The sequence below is a fragment of the Gopherus evgoodei genome, chromosome 5, assembly GCF_007399415.2.
Source record: "Gopherus evgoodei ecotype Sinaloan lineage chromosome 5, rGopEvg1_v1.p, whole genome shotgun sequence".
Taxonomy (NCBI): Eukaryota; Metazoa; Chordata; order Testudines; family Testudinidae; genus Gopherus; species Gopherus evgoodei.
Window position 1 is genome coordinate 2,365,997 of NC_044326.1, and position 21,107 is coordinate 2,387,103.

Genomic DNA, 21,107 nt, shown 5'->3' on the forward strand with positions numbered 1-21,107 from the left:
CAAAGAGCTCATGCTATTTACCGTAACACAGAGACAGTTCAGGGGGGGGGGGTGACATGATAACAATCTATAAGTACCTGCAGAGGAAACAAACATTTAATCCTGGGCTCTTCAGTCAAGCAGAGACATTTATAGCCTGCTCCAATTGCTGGAGGTTGAAGCTAGACAAATTGAGACTGGAAATAAGGGGTAAATTTTTAAAGGTGAGAGCAATTAACCATTGCAATAATTTACCAGGGATTCTCCAGCATGGACCAGTTTAAATCAAGATTGGATGTTTTACTAAAACATCTACTCTAAGAATTATTGTGGGGCAGGTCTCTGGGCGGAGTTATACAGGAGGTCAGATGATGATCACTGTAGTCCCTTCTGGCCTTGGAATCCATGAATGGGTCTTTGAGCCAGACAAGGCTGATGGGTTGTGAAAGGAGATAAGAAAAAGCTGACAGCCGAAGCTCTCCTTAGAGCAAGCCTGCAGCAGCAGGCAGCGATCAGTGTCTGACTGCAAACAGCCTTGGCAATGCCTGCCCTGAAGGTTGAGGGGCCTCTGCTCTTCCAGACCTTAAACCAGACTGGCACACATTAGCCTTCCCCTAAGCCAGTGGTTCTCAACCAGGGGGGTATGTGTACCCCTGGGGGCAGGCAGAGCTCTTCCAGGGGGGACACCAACTCATCCAGAGATTTGCCTAGTTGTACAACAGGCTACATCAAAAGCACCAGTGAAGTCAGTACAAACTACAATTTCATACAAACACTGACATGTTTATACTGCTCTACATGTACGTACAAGAGTTATATTCCAGTTTATTTATTTTATAATCAGATGGCAAAACGGAGACAGTAAAAGCAATTGTTCAGTACTGGTGTGGCTGGGACACTGGTATTTTTATGTCTGATTTTGTGAGCAAGCAGTTTTTAAGTGAGGTTAAATTTGGGGGTGCGCAAGACAAACCAGACTCCTGAAAAGGGGACAGTGGTCTAGAAAGGTTGAGGACACTGCCCTAAACTGTGGAACATCCCAGCCAAGAGCAATGACCCTGTCCCGTGGACTGCACAGTTTCCTGCCCCTCTGCACTAGCATTAGCACAAGGACCCCAATGCACCTACACTTTATGGTCACAAGCTCAGTGAGAAGCATAGTCACCCACAGACCTGTCCCCATGGGACAAGTGGGGGCCAAGGGGGAGTGCACTCACCCGCAAACCAGCCCCCCCTTGGCAGAGGAGGGGGCTGGGAGAGCGTGGAGCCCCCCCAGACCAGACACCCAGGGGAGCGGAGGGGGGTAGGGGGGAGTGCGGAACCGCACAGACCAGCCCCCTGCAAGGGAGAGGAGGGGGCCGGAGGGGAGTGCGGCTGCTGAGCTCTTACTGTCGGCCAAACAGTGAGCAGCCCCCCTGCCCCTCTAACAGCGGGGCAGCCCCCAGCCATGGCTCACTGGACTGGCTCCGCCCTCAGGTCAGTGCCGGGGAGCGCCCCGGATTTGGGGGAGCGGCAGGCAGAGCTCCTATGGAGCATGATGCTGTTGCCATGGCAACCAGCTGGGCTGGGAGGTTCAAGGGTGAGGGCATGGGGGCAGTGAGCGGGGTGGGGGGGTTGGGGTGCCAACTGTCTATTTGCAGAAAACCCAGCACCCTTTCCCTGCCCCTTGCCCCTTGCCCCATCCCTTCTGAGGCCGCACACCCCAGGTCGCTCGCGTTTCCCCCTCTTCGCTCACTTGCTCATTTTTAGTGGGCTTAGGCAGGGGATTGGGGTGCCGGAGGGGGTGAGGGCTCTGGCTGGGGGTGTGAGCTCTGGGGTGGGACTGGAGATGAGGGGCTTGAGGTGCGGGAGGGGACTCCAGGCTGAGGTCGAGGGTTGGGACCCAAGGGGGGGTGAGGGCTCCAGCTAGGGGTGCAGGCTCTGGGGTAGGGCTGGGGTTGAGGGGTTTGGGGTGCAGGATGGGGATCGGGGCTGGGGCAGAGGGTTGGGGTGCAGGGGGGGCTGAGAGCTCCAGCTAGGGGTTCAGGCTCTGGGGTGGGGCTGGGGATGAGGGGTTTGGGGTGCAGGATGGGGATCGGGGCTGGGGCAGAAGGTTGGGACCCAAGGGGGGGTGAGGGCTCCAGCTAGGGGTGCAGGCTCTGGGGTAGGGCTGGGGTTGAGGGGTTTGGGGTGCAGGATGGGGATCGGGGCTGGGGCAGAGGGTTGGGGAGCAGGAGGGGCTGAGAGCTCCAGCTAGAGGTGCAGGCTCTTGGGTGGGGCTGGGGATGAGGGGTTTGGGGTGCAGGATGGGGATCAGGGCTGGGGCAGAGGGTTGGGGTGCAGGGGGGGCTGAGAGCTCCAGCTAGGGGTGCAGGCTCTTGGGTGGGGCTGGGGATGAGGGGTTTGGGGTGCAGGATGGGGATCGGGGCTGGGGCAGAGGGTTGGGGTGCAGGAGGGGCTGAGAGCTCCAGCTAGGGGTGCAGGCTCTGGGGTGGGGCTGGGGATGTAGGGTTTGGGATGCAGGAGGGGGCTGGGGCTGGGGCTGGGGCAGGGGAGGGGGTTGGACACCAGAAAGGGTGCAGGCATCTCTCTCCGGCTCCTAGGCACAGGGGCAGCCACATGGCTCTGCACGCTGCCCATGCCATCAGGCACCGCCCCCTCAGCTGCCATTGGCTGTGGTTCCTGGCCAATGGGAGCAGCGGACTGAGCTGGGGGCAGGGGTAGTGTGTAGAGCCCCCATGGCTGCCCCTGTACCTAGGAGCCGGAGGGAGATGCCGGCAGCTTCCCGGGAGCCACGCGGAGCTGGGTAGGGAGCCTTGGGGCGTTCCGGTCGAAAACCGGACATCTGGCTACCGGTGGGCTTGGGGTGGGGCATTGGGGGAGGCTTTGGGGTTGGGGGGTCGAGAGTAGGGGGTTGAGGGCAGCTAGGGGTGTGTGTGTTTGGGGGTGTGAGTTGGAAATGGAGTGGCTGGAGGGTTGGGTTTGTGTATCTGGGAATCAGGGTAGCTGCTGGATTGGGGGTGTGAGTTCGGGAGGCGGCTGAGGGATTTGGGGGCCATGAGTAGGGAGTTAAAGTCAGCTTGGGTTGTGGGTGTGGGAGTTGGGGTGGGGACGACTGGGTGTGTTGGGGATGGGGGTAGGTGGGGGTTTGGTAGTGGCTTTGTGTTGAGGGGTGTGATGTGGGGATGGGGTGACTGGGGGATTGGATGTTGGGGATAGGGGTGGCTGAGGGGTTGGGTCGCACTGGAGATGTGGGCGGTTGGGGTATGATCTGGGGCAGTTCCTAGGGGTGTGAGTTGAGTAGTGGCTGTGGGTTTGGGGGTGTGAGCTGGGGATGGGGTGGCTGGGGGTATGAGATGGGGGGCTGTGGGTTTTGGGGTGTGGATTGGGGATTGAGTGGCTGGGGGTCTGAGCTGGGGGCGGCTGTGGGTTTGGGGGGGTGAGTTGGGGATGGGGTGGCTGGGGGTATGAGATGGGGGGCTGGGGGTTTTGGGGTGTGGATTGGGGATTGAGTGGCTGGGGGTCTGAGCTGGGGGCGGCTGTGGGTTTGGGGGGTGAGTTGGAGATGGGGTGGCTGGGGGTGTGGGCTGGGGGGGCTGGGGGTTTTGAAGTGTGGGTTGGGGATGGGGTGGCTGGGGGTCTGAGCTGGAGAGTGGCTGTAGGTTTGGGGGGGTGAGTTGGGGATGGGGTGGCTGGGGGTGTGAGCTGGGGATGGCTGGGGGTTTTGGGATGTGGGCTGGGGATTGGGTGGCTGGAGGTCTGAGCTGGGGAGTGGCTGTGGGTTTGGGGGGATGAGCTGGGGATGGGAGTGGTTGGGGGTTGTGTTTGGGACGGCAGTGGATGGGGGGGTTGGTTGAGGGGCTGGGGAACAGGCACTATGAGGAAGCTGGAGATTTGAGTGAGTCGGGGGAGTTGATGAGTCACTGGGGTAGTTCTGGGTCTGAGATATGCGGATTAGCCTGTGGGTGGGTCTGGGGGCTGTGATTGTGTAAGTGTGTCCGTGGGGTTGTGTGCTTACATATCACATAGCTCACAAATAAAGTTTCCCCTCCGCCCACTTCCCAAAGATAACCATTCCTGCTGTGAGATATTTCACCCTCTGTGCTTCAGGTGTTGTGGGGTCAGCAGACACCAAACCACCATATTTTCTCATGTCATTATTTATATTGTGCTCACACCTCAAGTGTGTCTGGCCCCTTTGCGCTAGGTGCTGTATAGCGAGCAAACGACAGGTCTGCACCAAGGAGCTTAAAACCTAAAAGACAAGACTCAAAAGACAGGTCAGCAAAGCCAGCTCCTGTGCAGCTTCAGCCATTCAGTACATGATGTGTGAGATAACAATGTACCTTTCATCGCTCTTCAGACCACACAGGTGTGCAGCAGGGAGAGACCTCAATGCAGAGCCCCATAGATATCTATGTGGGGTTTCCAATCAATACAATAGTCTTCCCTTCCTGTCCCAAATTGTGTAGTGTTGCTGTGCACTGTTAGTTCAGCTGCTGCCTTTCAGAGATGGCTGCATTTCCCCCTTCCACTGCCTCCCCCGCCCTCTCCAGATAAAAGGTCCTCTCAGGGGAAAGGGGCCAAGTGAAAGCACATCATCATCTCCCCTTTAGCCCCCTGGAAGAGGCCCCCAAAAGTTAATACATGGAATCATAGAAGATGGGGTTGGAAGGGACTTCAGGAGGTATCTAGTCCAACCCCCTGCTCAAAGCAGGACCATTCCCAACTAAATCATCCCAGCCAGGGCTTTGTCAAGCCTGACCTTAAAAACCTCTAAGGAAGGCAGTTCCACCACCTCCCTAGGGAACCCATTCCAGTGCTTCACCACCCTCCTAGTGAAATAGTGTTTCCTAATATCCAATCTAAACCTCCCCCACTGCAACTTGAAACCATTGCTCCTTGTTCAGCCCCAAGCCATTTTCCCCCAGGGTCTCTGGAAGCTGTGGCAATCAGAGGGTGAATCCCAAGTAACTGGAGAATGGCTGGAAGCCAGAGCTATGGTTTTTCACTTGGGAGGAGACAACGTGCCCCTCCACTTAGTTAATTTTAAAAATTGTTGATTTCTAGTCACTTGGCACCTTTTTAAATTCAATTTAACTTGACGCCAGGCACTTTGAGGTTAGAAGAAAACCTCTGTTGCTTTGTGTGCATCTGATATGGAGGATAGCTGACCTTGCTGGCCAAAGGAACTGGAGGGCTGAAACCAGCTGGTGTGGAGATTAACATGGAACATATAAGGGACGTTGAGCTGCCCCTACTCATTAAACCAGGCTGCAGCATCGTCCCCGCTTAGCTCAGTGAGCACAATTCTAAACCTTGCGCAGAAGTGAAGACGATGATGGGACAGACAGAGTGATGTGTCTGTGTGTCTGGCTTCTTGTTTAGAGGCACTCCCAAATCGGCCAGAGTCTGTAAGAAGTTGTATGGAGGAAAGTATGAGCATATGGCAGCCACCGTGGGAAACCTGCACTGGCTCCAGGAATGTCTGCAGAAAGCTGAGTCGCCCAACCAAGCCGATATCAATGTAAATCCCATTTGTTAAGTGAACGTTAGGCTGGTGAAAGATGCCAGCCTGTTTGATAACTGGGGAGAAGGGAGTTCAGGCTCCTCTGGCCCATTCAATCCTTGGTTTCTCCGCCAAGAGTGACAACATGGGGCCCATTGTGATGGACAATTGTGATGCTGGTTTTGTGAGCTGGACACTTGTCTCTTAGCAACTGCTCTGAGACCCAAACTCACTGCAGTGTGGCACAGGGGACTGAGCAGGGGAAGGGGAGCCAGAAACTCCTGAGTTCTATTTCCCCATTAATATTCTTTGTGATCCTGGGCCAAACATTTGCCTTCTTTGTGTCTCTCAGTTCCTCCATCTGTAGAACTGGAATAATGCTTACCTACCCCACAGAGCTGTCGCAATTAATGTTTGCACAGCACTTGAAGATATAACTAAAAAAGGTATTTATAATCCAGTGATCTCAACTCCCCTTATAAAGATTAGAATAATTATCCACATATTACAGATGGGGAAACTGAGGCACAATCAGGTGAAGTATCTTGCCCAAGTGAGTGCAGTAAGTCAGTAGCAGAGCTGGGATGAGAACCCAGATCACCTGATTCCACAGCCTGTGAGCAAGCTCTCTCACTGTTCTTACAAGCCCACCAGACACACTTCAAAAGAGAGCTTTCAGCTTTGAACTAGCAACCTAGAGGCAAAAGGTTCTGTGTACTAATCCTTTGAATCAATGGTTTTTCACTTGTGCTCTGCAGAGAGTTGGCTGCTCACTGGGGCTCTGATCTAGCAAAGCATTCCCATTGAAGCCCCTTGCTTCCAGCGGCTAATTTTCTTTAAAACAGCTAAAAATGCATAAATCCTTCATTCTTCCAGGTGAACAACTGATCTGTGGCTGCCAACGGGATGTTATGGGCTCCAGTAGGAGAGGAGGTGGTCTGTACAGCTCTGAGTGAGAGGGGCGGTATTCCCAAGATAGTCTCTGTTAAGATTTGATCTGTCCTTTAAGACGCTCGCTGTGAGCCATGCAAGCCTCAGTCCCATCTTTTGTCCTGCTTCCGATTACATCAAGGAACTGTTATCTAATGGGAATTTATTCTGTGGCATCTGGGCACTCAGCACCTCTGAAAAATCAGGCTAGCTGTTTAGGGCCAGATTTTTAAAGATATTTAGGCACCTCCAGATGCAGATGGGTGCTGCATGGGATTTTCAAAAGCTCCTAGTTGCCTCACGCCCATGAGACTTAGTTTCAGAGTTACTCTGTATCTGCAAAAACAACAGGAGTCCTTGTGGCACCTTAGAGACTAACAAATATATATGCTCAAATAAATGTGTTAGTCTCTAAGGTGCCGCAAGTACTCCTGTTCTTTTAGTGAGACTTAAGTGTCTCGGTGCTTTTGAAAATCCTACCATGCACCTCTGAAAGGCATCTAAATACTTTTAAAAATCTGTCCTTTTGTTTCCAGTGGTAGACACCCAAGTTTGAAAATTGTATTCCCCCAGCTGAACCCTGCCATACCTGCTCAGAAATTCCCTACATGTGCAGATGAATTTTTTTCTATGTTTACACACTCAGCATGTCACAGAGTAGGGAAGTAATAGACTCTTCTATCCAGCTGAAGTGAGGTGACCAGCTCACAGAATGCTGCATTCAGCTCTGGGATCTTTATTGCCAGAAAAAATGTTATGTAAATTGGAGGGAATTAAGAGAAAAAGCAACCTAAATGATTAAGGGGCTAGATGGATTGAGGAAATGTAAATAACTGACTCTGCATAGCTAAGAGACAACTCAGATGGGAACATAACTGTGTGTCTATCTTTGAAGGGTGTAATTGCCAAAGAAGCAGAGGAATTGTTTGGGTAACGCAGGGGCTATAAATAGGAGAAATGGAACGGCACTGAGAAAGTCAGCCTAAATTCACGCATCAGGGAGGACTTCCTGACAGTCAAACCTGGAGCCATTGAATTAAATCTCCCAAGAGAAGCCCCAGCACTTGAGACATAAACCAGAGACCGTCAATTATTTTTTTGTCAAGGCTCAAATTTCGTGGTCAAAAGGTGTAGTCAAGGTCCAGACTCCAGAGCAGATAATATTTTAAAACTAACAATAATGATAATAATAAGTAAATAAAAGATTTTGGGGCTCATTCAAAAGCATCTGATGGTCCGGATTTGGCCATGGTCCACCTGTTAACTACCCCTGCTCTAGACACTAGATTAGATGAGAAATACTAGCAAATAAACCGTAAGGAACCATCCAGCACTGTCCAGGTTGCAGTGAGGTTAACATGGATTTCAATGGGATATGTGCTTGAAAACCAATGGCACGATACTGCCCCTCAAGATGGACAATAGGCGTTACTAGTTGGGGTTTTCCATATGTAAGTGCTGTGGTCTTTTTGCCCACAGGACAATGGAACCTCCTTGCCGTGGGAAGCATTCTTCCCGCCGTGCTCCTGCCTGCAAAGGAGAACGTAACTACGGAGTTCTAGTCTTCATGGCAGTCACAATGAATTAGCCAGAAAGATTCTCTGGTTTGTTTCATGCATGGCTTGATTGCAGTGTGCAATTCAGACACTGCACGTGTAGCAATGGGTCTAGCTGGGGCCTGATCGAAAGCCCATTGAAGTCACTGGAAAGCTTTGCATTGACTTCAGCGGGCTTTGGAACAGGCCCCGAGTGCGTGATGTAATTTCATTGAGAGACATGGTAAGTGAGTGTGACTCTTCGAAGCCAAACGCTTGGAGCTTGATCTCCAGATCACAGGCTTGCTTACGAATGAGCCCCACCGACAGCACTGCTGAACGGGAGCTGGGACTTAGCAGCTTTTCTGATCCACTCTCGTGCAGAATAAATGCAGTGATTTAGCTGAGAGCACAGTCCTATTAAGTGCTTCCTCCTTTGCCACCAAATGTTCCCACTGTGAAAATTAGGGCTTTCACCGCACCGATGCAATGGTGACATTATCGCGGGAATCAACTGCACTCAGCCCAAGGCTGTATTTGTCCTGAGCGTCTGGTGACAAATAAAACAATTCAGCTTCGCTCTTGGGATCTTTGCTTGTCAGCAGAAACCAGACAAAACAATATGACTGCTTCATGAAAGGGCCTGATCCTGCCAAGTGCTTCCTGTGAGATGCCGAGTGTCCTCAACTTCCCTTGACTTGGGCAAAAGGTGTTCAGCACCATACAGGATTGGGCCCTATTGTGAGAGGACAGATGTAGCCCCTGTTTCCGCTGAAGATATTGGAAAGATTCCAACTGACTTCGGAAGATCAGGATCACGCCCTTAATGATAATGCTCAAGAATCAATAACCATTCCCTGGCCTAACTGGCTGAATGTAAAACTTTTTAAAAGACGCTGTTAGGGTAGGATCTGATCCTGAGAAATGCTAGGCACCTGTAATCCCCATTGAAATAAATGAGAATTGCAGGGCTCAGCTCCACTCAGGACCAGACCCTTCGGTCCCCGATCCTGCAACTGGATCCACACAGACAGATCTCTGCACCTGTATGATGCCCAAGTGGGGATCCGCGTGAGTGTCCTGTTCTCCTCGACACAGGCCTGGCTGCAAAATTGGGACATTCGCTTGTGGTGACACAAATGAGTGGGAGTGGGTGGATTTAAAATCCCTGTGGAGAATAGAAATGTTTCAGGAAACAAAAAATATAGTGAGGGGGTATTTAAACATTTCCCTGCAGTGTGTCCTGCAAGTAAAGGAATAGGCAGTGAAGTGAAATTGACTGGACACAAGTAGAACTGATGGATCTACTTGCACTGGCGCAGAAAGATGAAAAGTAAATCTGGATTTGCATTTTGTCACTCTTTCTGGCTCAGTAAGCTAAGGTATTTAAAGTAACACCTGAAAAGACAGGCATCCTAAATAATAGAGATTCACGTTGAGTATCTACCCTTAATCCTTTAGTAAACTGACATCTCTTCTTAATGTGTGTTTTCTCCATGCACCTGCTCCCCAAACTTGGCAACATTTCTGGGTGCTTCAAAAACAAGAGGAAATTTGGGTATTTTTAGGACTATTTTTGTAAACTACTGATTTCTAAGGTTAATGTCACACCTGTAACGAAATAATGCCTCTATACATGTCATTGTGTAACACGTGGGCCTAGTACATGTGAGCATCACGCCCTCTAGTGGTTGTCCTGAGTAATTATAATAACCTTCTACATCTTCACAATTAGAAGCAGTCGGGTGCAGGTGATAAAGATGTGTGTGTCAGTGTTGATGGTGGCCACTGAAAAGTATACACACACACACACACACACACACATATATCTAATATGTCAATAAAACATTGGGGTACAGACACTTGTTACATTTCAGATATCATTTCTGTTGTAACCCTCCATTCTCAATTACTTCCAACCACTGGTCCTCAAAATAAATAAATAAAAAACATACACCACCACACCAAGAAGGTAGGAAAATATTATTAGCCCCATTTTACAGAGGGATAAACTGAGGCACAGAAAGACAGTGTGACTCTCCCAACATCACAGAAGGAGTTACTGTCAGAGCCAAAATTAGAATCCAGGAGGAGCTTTTGTGGTCAGAACACTAGCCCCCACTTCTCTGGTATGAAAAGCATCCCCGTTAGAGTGGATTAGTTAGAGTACAAGTCTGACAAGAAACATTTAGAATTGTCCTTTGCCGCCTCCTCCCTGCTAGGGCTTCTCAGCCATCCATCTAGCAGCTCTACACGGCCGGCTGGAGTGTCTGAAACTGGTAGTCGAAAAGTTTGAGGTTGATGTGAACTTGGCCAGTCTGACAGGATGGACACCCATTCACCTGGTGATGAACAAGGAGAGTGGCCCCAGGGCACTGGAGTGTTTGCAGTACCTCATTGGAAAGGGGGCAGACATCAATATGTGAGTGATGGCTTGAGACTCCATAACTTTTTACCTCATCTGAATGGAGTTTTCCCTTTTAATTTGTGTGGCTTTAATGCCCTTTAAAGATGCTGGCTTGGCAGCCCTGGAGGCTGAAGTCCTGTGTTGATTCTCAGAATAGGTACAGCACAGGAAGTTGTAGTGTACATTTTCAGCACTCCATCATAAGCTACCTGAATCCTGACCTGAAGAGAGGAGCGAAAAGTTGAGTCTCCATAATTCATAGATTCATAGACTCTAGGACTGGAAGGGACCTCGAGAGGTCATCGAGTCCAGTCCCCTGCCCTCATGGCAGGAGCAAATACTGTCTAGACCATCTCTAAAAGACATTTATCTAACCTACTCTTAAATATCTCCAGAGATGGAGATTCCACAACTTCCCTAGACAATCTATTCCAGTGTTTAACTACCCTGACAGTTAGGAACTTTTTCCTAATGTCCAACCTAAATCTCCCTTGCTGCAGTTTAAGCCCATTGCTTCTTGTTCTATCATTGGAGGCTAAGGTAAACAATTTTTCTCCCTCCTCCTGATGACACCCTTTTAGATACCTGAAAACTGCTATCATGTCCCCTCTCAGTCTTCTCTTTTCCAAACTAAACAAACCCAATTCCTTCAGCCTTCCTTCATAGGTCATGTTCTCAAGACCTTTAATCATTCTTGTTGCTCTTCTCTGGACCCTCTCCAATTTCTCCACATCTTTCTTGAAATGCGGTGCCCAGAACTGGACACAATACTCCAGTTGAGGCCTAACCAGCGCAGAGTAAAGCGGAAGAATGACTTCTCGTGTCTTGTTTACAACACACCTGTTAATGCATCCCAGAATCACGTTTGCTTTTTTTGCAACAGTATCACATTCATTCTTCCTTTGCTCTCTCTGCTGCATCTGCCACTGAGGAGGCCTATTTGGATGGGGATTTCTATCAGCTAGGAACATTCAGTCACTTCCCATCCCATGCAGGCCACCCAAAAAGTGATTTCCAGTCACTAGCAATGTGACCCGCATTAAAACCAGAGCCTTTGTGTGAAAGGCACTCTGCCTCATTACCAAAGTCCTGAGCCAGCCATCCACCTGGTCTGAGCTGAGACTTGGAGTCACAAACTTGAAAGAGTTTGATTATAATTAGAAGAGATTCACCTGCAGGCCTGGCCAAAATTCTCCCTATCCAAACTCTGTTAAAAAAAATAAAGGGCTTGAAATAAAGCCCACTACTGGGGACCTTGAAATCTAGGCCAAGCAAAGCTCCAGAAACCAGCAGAACACAATCCTATAGTGGCGGGGGATGGACTGGAGGGGACCTGTAGTTGTATTTCATCTCCGACCACCATAACTGGTTTGTTCTGTAATGCCACATGAAAGGAGATGCTCTCTGAAGAACTCAGGGGCAGTCTCTCGGAAATTGGGACTAAATTCGGAATGACCGTCTGTTTTTCAGTCAGAACCAGGGCGGAACGTCGCCACTTCACAAGGCAGCCAGTGAAGGACGCCTCAACTGCATCATTGAACTGGTCAAGGCTGGAGCTGATGTCCATGCCAAGGACGCAGAGGGGCAGCAGCCCATTGACCTCTGCAGGATATGGGCCCACAGGAGCTGTGCTAGGTGAGTGCTGCACACCAAATGATGGCTGATTCAGTTTCCAGCTACAATACTGGTTAATAGAATCATGAAATAGCAGGGTTGGAAGAGACCTCAGGTCATTTAGTTCAACCCCCGTGCTCAAAGCAGGACCAACTCCATAAGAATGTACATAAGAACATAAGAACGGCCAGACTGGGTCAGACCAAAGGTCCATCTAGCCCAGTATCTGTCTACCGACAATGGCCAATGCCAGGTGCCCCAGAGGGAGTGAACCTAACAGGCAAGTGATCTCTCTCCTACCATCCATCACCACCCTCTGACAAACAGAGGCTAGGGACACCATTCCTTACCCATCCTGGCTAATAGCCATTAATGGACTTAACCTCCATGAATTTATCCAGTTCTCTTTTAAACCGCGTTATAGTCCCAGCCTTCACAACCTCCTTAGGTAAGGAGTTCCACAAGTTGACTGTGTGCTGTGTGAAGAAGAACTTCCTTTTATTTGTTTAAACCTGCTGCCTATTAATTTCATTTGGTGACCCCTAGTTCTTGTATTATGGGAATAAGTAAATAACTTTTCCTTATTCACTTTCTCCACATCACTCATGATTTTATAGACCTCTATCATATCCCCCCTTAGTCTCTTTTCCAAGCTGAAGAGTCCTAGCCTCTTTAATCTCTCCTCATATGGGACCCGTTCCAAACCCTTAATCATTTTAGTTGCCCTTCTCTGAACCGTTTCGAATGCCAGTATACCTTTTTTGAGATGAGGAGACCAGTCCAACTAAATCACTCAAGGTGGGCCTGAAAAGCCTTAAAAAAACAGCTAAGGCACAACCAGCTGTGGGTGTAATGACATGAACTGATAACCAACAGTGGGAAAATAAACACATTTGTAGTACATACTTTAAACGTGGGAGAACCTGCGGGAGGTGACAGTGGAGAAAAAACACTGGCTACAGCCCCACCGAGGCCACATCTACCCTAAAAAATGTACTCAAGATAGTTAAACCAAGACTGACCGTGAAGGGCTACAAAGGGATCTCAGTAAACTAGGTGACTGGGCAACAAAATGGCAGGTAAAATTGAGTGTTGATAAGTGCAAAGTAACGCACATTGGAAAGAATAACCCCAACTGTACCTTCAAAATGATGGGGTCTAAATTAGCTGTTACCACTTAAGAAATAGATCTTGGAATCCCTGTGGATAGTTCTTTGGAAACATCCAATGTGCAGCAGCAGTCAAAAAAATGAACAGAATGTTAGGCACCATTCAGAAAGGGATAGATAATCAAACCAAAAATATCATAATGCCACTGTGTAAATCCATGGTACTTTGAATATTGCATGCAGTTCTGATTGCTCCATCTCCAAAAGGATATATTTGAATTATACAGAGAAGGGCAACAAAAATGATTAGGGGTATGGAACAGCTTCCGTATGAGGTGAGATTCAAAAGACTGGGACCGTTCATTTTAGAAGAGAGATGACTAAAGGGGGATATGATAAAGGTCTACAAAATCATGAATGGTGTGGGGAAAGTTTTATTTACCCCTTCACATAGCACGAGAACTAGGGATCATCCAATGAAATTAACAGGCAGCAGGATTAAGACAAACAGAAAGAACTATTTCTTCACACAATGCGCCATTAACCTGTGGAACTCATTGCCAGGGGATGCTGTGAAGGCCAAAAGTATAACTGGGTTCAAATATAAATTAGATAAATTCATGGAGGATAGTCCATCAACGTCTATTAGCCAAGATGGTCACGGATGCAACCCTATGCCCTGAGTGTCCCTAAACCTCTGACTGTCAGATGCTGGGACTGGATGGATGGATCACTCAATAACCACCCTGTTCTGTTCGTTCCCTATGACGCATCTGGCACTAGCCACTATCAGAAGACAGGATACTGGGCTAGATAAACCTTTGATCTGTCCCACTATGACCATTCTTACGGCCTCTAAAAACAGGAGGTTGCCTGATAAGGATGGACAGGTTCCTTTGTAATTAAGCCTTGCAAGACCCTTGTGCCATAGGGTAGTATTGGATTAAGAGATTTTAAGGCCAGAAGGGATCATTCTGATCATCTAGTCTGACCTGTACAATGCAGGCTAGAGACTGCCACACAGTGGTTCCTTCATCTAGCTCATAAACTGTGGTGGAGCTATAGCACATCTTTTCAAAATAAAACCAGCCTTGATGTAAACACAGCAAGTAATGGACAGTGGACTATGTCCCTAGGTAAACTGTTCCAATGGTTTCTTACCCTCGCTGTTAAAAATCAGTCTGTCTGTCTCGCTTCAGCCATTGAGCATATTATGACATTTTCGACTAGATTAAAGGGCAGTCTGGCTTCAGGATAATGTTACTGCTGTAACAGTGGGACTAGGAAATGCTACCAAATGCATTTGATCTAAGCCCCCCTACAAGAAAATCCATGAGAGAGAAATATCCTTTTTTGAAACCAGACAAGGGGCAAATCTTCTTTGCTTTACCCAAAGGAGACACTCCAATGACTTCAGTGGGACTATGCCTTCGGGTAGGGCAGGCAGGGCTGGTCCTGTTCTAACAGCTTTGGGGTTTAGGGGGTTAGATTTGTTTGTGGTATTAAACCTCCACAGATGAAATAACTTAAAAACCAAAACAAACCACCCGAAGCCTTAAGTTCCAAGTACTCTGCCTTTCTCATCCAGCACTGTATTGCTGGTCATAGGATCATAGGACTGGAGGGGACTTCGAGAGGTCACCTACTCCAGTCGCCTGCACTCATGGCAGGACTAAGGATTATCTAGACCAGGGGTGGCAAACACGCAGCCCGTGGAGTTATTTACTGTGGCCCACCAAGCTTCCCACACCCCCTCCACCCCCACAAGTTATTTCCTGCAGCCGCCAAGCGGGCCCCACTGAAGGGGTGGAGTGGGGGACGGGACGGGGCAGCAGGGTGGGGTGGTCTGTGATACGGCTCTCGAGCCAATGCACTAGTTCTCATGTGGCCCTCGTGGTCGTTTTGAGTTTGAGATCCTGATCTAGGTCATCCCTGACAGGGGTTTGTCCAACCTGCTCCTAAAAATGCCCAGTGACGGAGAATCCACAACCTCCCTGGGCAATTTATTCCAGTGCTTAACCAGACAGCTAGGAAGTTTTTCCTAATGTCCAACCTAAACCTTCCTTGCTGCAATTTAAGCCCATTGCTTCCTGTCCTCTCCTCAGAGATTATCAAGAACAAATTTTCACCCTCCTCCATGTAACAACCTTTTATATACTTGAAAACCATTATCATGTCCTCTCTCAGTTGTCTCTTCTCCAGACTAAACAAACCCAATTTTTTCAATCTTCCCTCCTAGCTCATGTTTTCTAGACCTTTACGCATTTTTGCTGCTCTTCTCTGGACTTTTTCCAATTTGTCCATAGCTTTCCTGAAATGTGGCGCCCAGAACTGGACACAATACTCCAGCTGAGGCCGCATCAGCGCGGAGCAGAGTGGAAGAATTTCTACTTGTGTCTTGCTTACAATACTCCTGCTAATACAGCCCAGAATGATGTTTGCTTTTTTTTTTACAATAGTGTTACACTGTTGACTCACATTTAGCTTGTGATTCACTATGACCCCCAGATCCCTTTCTGCAGGACTCCTTCCTAGGCAGTCATTGCCCAGTTTGTATGTGTGCAACTGATTGTTCCTGCCTAAGTGGAGGACTTTGCATTTGTCCTTATTGAATTTCATCCTGTTTACTTCAGACCATTTCTCCAGTTTGTCCAGATCATTTTGAATTTTAATTCTCTCCTCCAAAGCACTTGCAACCCCTCCCAGCTTGATATCATCTGCCAACTTTACAAGTGTACTCTCTATGCCATTATCTAAATCATTGATGAAGGTATTGAACAGAACCGGATCCAGGACTGATCCCTGTGGGACCCCACTTGATATGCCCTTCCAGCATGACTGTGAATCACTGATAACTACTCTCTGTGAAGGGCTTTCCAATCAGTTATGCACCCACTTATAGTGGCTCCATCTATGTTATATTTCTCTGGTTTGTTTATGAGGTGGTCATGTGAGACAATAGCAAAAGCCTTACTAAAGGGAAGATATACCACATCTACCATTTTCCCCCATCCACAAGGCTTGTTACCCTGTCAAAAAAAGCTATCAGGTTGGTTTGACGCGATTAATTCTTGACAAACCCATGCTGACTGTTACTTATCACCTTATTTTAGAGTAGCAGCCGTGTTAGTCTGTAACCACAAAAAAAAACAGGAGTATTTGTGGCACCTTAGAGACTAACAAATTTATGCTCAAATAAGTACTCCTGTTCTTATCACCTTATTGTCTTCTAGGTATCTGCAAACTGATTGCTTAATTATTTGCTCCATTAGCTGTCTGGGTTCTGAAGTTAAGCTGACTGGTCTGTAATTCTCCAGGTACCTGAGTGATGCCATGTGGAAAATAGACAAGCGCAATTTTGCACGTGAAATGCAGAAGCTGAACCAAATCAAAAGTAAATGTCAGCGCTCTGAACAAAACTTCTGGAAGCTAGAGAAGGTAAGATCACCACAGCTTTAGCACCGGCAGAGCCAGAGCCTCTCCTGACCATTTTTGGTTTCTAATTAAAATAAAAGGTCTTTTGCTGGCCTTGTTGCCAACTAGCAACCTAAAAGGTAGTTGGGGCGGAAAAGACTATTAATGCCCAGCTAGTTCAGCCCCTCAGCAGCACTGGTCCCTGTGAGAACTTCTCCAGCGCTCCAGGTGTTAAAGCACTCAACTGTGAGGGCGCTACCCCTTGGCACTCTGTGCCCCAACCCACTGAACCTGGGGGCAAGTCTGCACTACAAAATGAATCCCTCTCAGTTATGTCAGTGTACAGCCACCACAGTAATTAAGTTCCTTTTGCACGGCCACGCTACACTCCTGGTGTCGACAGTGCGCATCCTCACCAGAAGCACCTGCACCCATGGAACTCAGTGTGGGGCATTGTGGGACGGCTTCCGAAAGGCAGCAGCAGTTGACATGAGCAACCCAGTATCCACACTGACACTGCGTTGACATAACCACATTGACCTAAGCGCTCCACCTCTCGCGGTGTAGTGAGCGAGTTAAATCAGTGGGAGCGACATTTTAGTGTAGTCGCTTCCAGAGTTAGGTCCACGTGTAAGCTGCCGTATGTCGACCTAACAGTGTAGTGTAGACAAGGCCTAAGCTGGAAGAGACTTCTTAGGTCACCGCCAGGGTAGGCTGGTTCCCTGTTTTACCATGTCCATTTCTAAATGTGCTTCCTGCCCTTCTGCTGCCTAACAAATCTCGTTGTCTGGAACCCTTTCCTGATCTCCTCATTTTACCCATTCACTACTGGACTAATTCTTCCCCCTTTTTCATTACACACTCCAAAGACTCACAAAACCAGCATTGCCTGCTCCCCCCTGAATCTTATGCCCGAGGGCCAGAAGGAGCATGAGAGCTGTGCAGATATGCTTGTCCCGGTGTTCATATGTAGCTGAGGCTGCATCTCCCTGCAAGCTCGGGGCATGTTCTCCCTGCTAGCACTAGTAGAATACCAGTGTAGCCATGGGAGCGTGTGTAGTGGCAGTGGAGGCACAGCTTAGCTGTGGTCAGTGCCCCCAGGTGGGATCATACTCAGCACGGCTGAGCTGCACTTCCACTGCCGCTGCTCGTGCCATGCTGCTGTTTACTCGTGCGAGCTTGATGAGAGCTAGCAGGAGTGTGTGCACACGAGCAGGGCTCACACCCCTCGCCCGGCGGGTAGAATTCTCCTGAGACCAGGTGGCACACACTGCCTCAGGAGGGAGGATGTAGCTTGCTTCATTCAGCCAGGATGCCTCAGTGCCCATTAAGCAGAAGCACACACCGACTCCGTCCTAGCCATTAGCCCAGCACTCCTTGACCCCTAGGGTATCAGCAATAATGCAAGAATGGGATGAGCCACTGTGTGCCACTAGCCAAACCCACCCTAGAACAGCCAACAGCTATTTCCAAACACAGATCTGGTTTCTGTCCATGGGCATTTTCCAATGAAAAAAACATGTAGTCAAACAATTCCCCGTCAGCTCTACATAGCATGCAGGGGAGAGCTGCACTTTGGCTGCCCCTGCTCTGTAAGAATCCATGCCAAATCAATTTGCATAGAGATGTCACCTGGCCTAGCTGAGAGTCAGATTTGAGGATGAAAGTTAGTCATGGGCTTAATTGTGTTATGAGTGACTCATGCCTCCAGGGCCACAACCCATGAGCAAAGCTGCAGCTGCTGTTTGCTGACTACAGGCTAGCCTGGTTATAGGAATATACTGTCTAAATCTGTTCAGTCAGCTTAATATCAGAGAGATCTTCTGTCAAGGAGATGCTGTGCCTGTCAGGAAGCTGATGGACTCAGTTAGCTAACAAGTCTGTTCCACCATGGCTGCAGAGGTCTGGCTAGTTTTTCTGCCGCTTCTCAGGACTGTCGTTTACTCTGTACAACACCCAGCGCAAACCATAGGTCCTCTGGTTATAGAGTCATAGATTCCAAGGCCGGAAGGGACCACTGTGGTAGCCGGACCTAGTCAGACTACTGCATAACACAGGCCAGAGAACTCCCTCAAAATAATTCCTAGAGCCGAGCTTTTTAGAAAAACATCTCATCTTGATTTAAACATCATCAGCAATAGAGGATCCACTGCAACCCCCAAATCTTTTTCAGTGTCACTGCTTCCCGGGTAATGGTCCCCTATCCTGTAAATATGGCTAACATACTTTGGTCCTAGATATATACATTTATATTTAGCTGTATGAAAAAGTGTATTGTTTGCTTGTGCCCAGTTTACTGAATTATCTAGATCGCACTAAATCAGTGATCTATCCTCTCTATTTACCACTCCCCCAATTTGTATCATCTGCAAACTTTATTAATATGAGGATTTTATGTTTTCTTCCAAGTCATTGATAATAATGTTAAATAGCTTAGGGCCAAGAACCATCCCCATGGGACCTCAGTGGATACATATCCACTCAGTGACAATTCCCCATCTACAGTTACATTTTGAGATCAGTCACTTAGCCAGTTTTTAATCCATGTAATGTGTGCCATGTTAATTTTATAGAATTATAGGTTTTTAATGAAAATGGCATGCAGTGTCAAGTCAAGGGCTTTACAGAAGTCTATTACATCAGCACTGTTACTTTTATCAACCAACTTGTAATCCCATAAAGAAAATCAAGTTAGTTAGATAGGAGCTGTATTCTATAAACCCATGCTGATTTGCATTAATTACATTACTCTCCTTGAATTCTTTATTAATCAAATCCTGTATCAGCCACTCCATTATCTTGCTCAGGATCGATGTCAGGCTGACAGGCCTAAAATTACTTGAGTCGTCCCATTTACTCTTTCTAAAAATTGGCACAACATTCATTTTCTTCCGTTCTTTCCTTGTGCTCTAATACTTATTGAAAATCAACATTAACGGTCCGGCAAGCTCATCAACCAGCTCTTTTAAAAACCTTGGATGCAAGTTATCTGGACCTGCTGATATAAAAATGTCTAGCCTGAGTAGCTTCTGTTTAATATCCTCCAGATGGAGTGGCAAGAATGTTAACATCACCATCTGATGAGACTACACAATCTGTTTTTCTTCCAAATACAGAACAGAAATATTTATTGAATGGCTTCTGCCTTTTCTGCATTATTATTGATAACTCTACCCTGTCCACCTAGTAATGGGCCAATTCCATGATCAGGATTCTTTTTGTTCCTAGTATTTTTCAAAAATGTACTTATTGTCCTTAACTCTGCTGGCCCTAGATTTCTCCTTAGTGGGGCAGCAGATCTAGTTGATGACATCAAGAAGGCAGAGGTGTTTAATGCCTGTTTTGCTTGAGTCTTCACTAAAAAGGTAAATGGTGACCAGATAATATGAACTGTGTTGACTAACAAGAGGGAAGGAACTCAAGCCAAAATAGGGAAAGAAAAGATTAAAGAATATTTAGATAAATTAGATGCATGAAAGTCAGCAGGGCCTGAAGAAGTTCATCCTAGGGTACTTAAGGAACTAACTGGAGCAATCTCAGAGTCATTAGCAATGATCTTTGAGAACTCCTGGAGAACAGATGAAGACCCAGAGAACTGGACAAGGGCAAACACAGCACTTATTTAAAGGGGGAACAAAGACTACCCAGAGGGACTGTAGACCAGTCAGTCTAACTTCAATACTTGAAGCAATGCTAAACAAATGATTAAGCAGTCATTCTGTAAGCACCTGGAGAATAATAGGGTTATAAGGAATAGCCAAAAGGAATTTGTCAAGAACAAATCATGCCAAACAACCCTAATTTCAGCAAAGAATCCTGTGGCACCTTATAGACTAACAGACGTTTTGGAGCATGAGCTTTCGTGGGTGAATACCCACTTCCTCAGATGCATGTAATGGAAATATCCAGGGGCAGGTATATATATGTGTGCTAGCAAGCAAGCTAGAGATAATGAGGTCAGTTCAATCAGGGAGGATGAGGCCCTGTTCTAGCAGTTGAGGTGTGAAAACCAAGAGAGGAGAAACTGGTTCTGTAATTGGCAAGCCATTCATTCACCTGCACATCCACCAATGTAATATACGCCATCATATGCCAGCAATGCCCCTCTGCTATGTACATCGGCCAAACTGGACAGTCTCTACGGAAAAGGATAAATGGACACAAATCAGACATTAGGAATGGCAATATACAAAAACCTGTAGGAGAGCACTTCAACCTCCCTGGCCACACTATAGCAGACCTTAAGGTGGCCATCCTGCAGCAAAAAAACTTCAGGACCAGACTTCAAAGAGAAACTGCTGAGCTTCAGTTCATCTGCAAATTTGACACCATCAGCTCAGGATTGAACAAAGACTGAATGGCTTGCCAATTACAGAACCAGTTTCTCCTCTCTTGGTTTTCACACCTCAACTGCTAGAACAGGGCCTCATCCTCCCTGATTGAACTGACCTCGTTATCTCTAGCTTGCTTGCTAGCACACATATATATACCTGCCCCTGGATATTTCCATTACATGCATCTGAGGAAGTGGGTATTCACCCACGAAAGCTCATGCTCCAAAACGTCTGTTAGTCTATAAGGTGCCACAGGATTCTTTGCTGCTTTTACAGATCCAGACTAACACGGCTACC

The 21,107-nt window shown here is 47.7% G+C and overlaps 1 protein-coding gene across 1 annotated transcript; it reads left to right on the forward strand.

The window, feature by feature from the left end:
• Positions 1 to 5,404: 5,404 nt before the first annotated feature.
• On the forward strand, positions 5,405 to 17,009 carry ANKRD53 (ankyrin repeat domain 53). Its single transcript, XM_030563379.1, has 4 exons — positions 5,405 to 5,485; positions 10,155 to 10,354; positions 11,810 to 11,974; positions 16,380 to 17,009. The coding sequence occupies exons 1-4, from the start codon at positions 5,405 to 5,407 to the stop codon at positions 16,519 to 16,521; spliced, it is 588 nt and encodes a 195-aa protein (XP_030419239.1). The 3' UTR covers positions 16,522 to 17,009.
• The last annotated feature ends 4,098 nt before the right edge of the window (positions 17,010 to 21,107 follow it).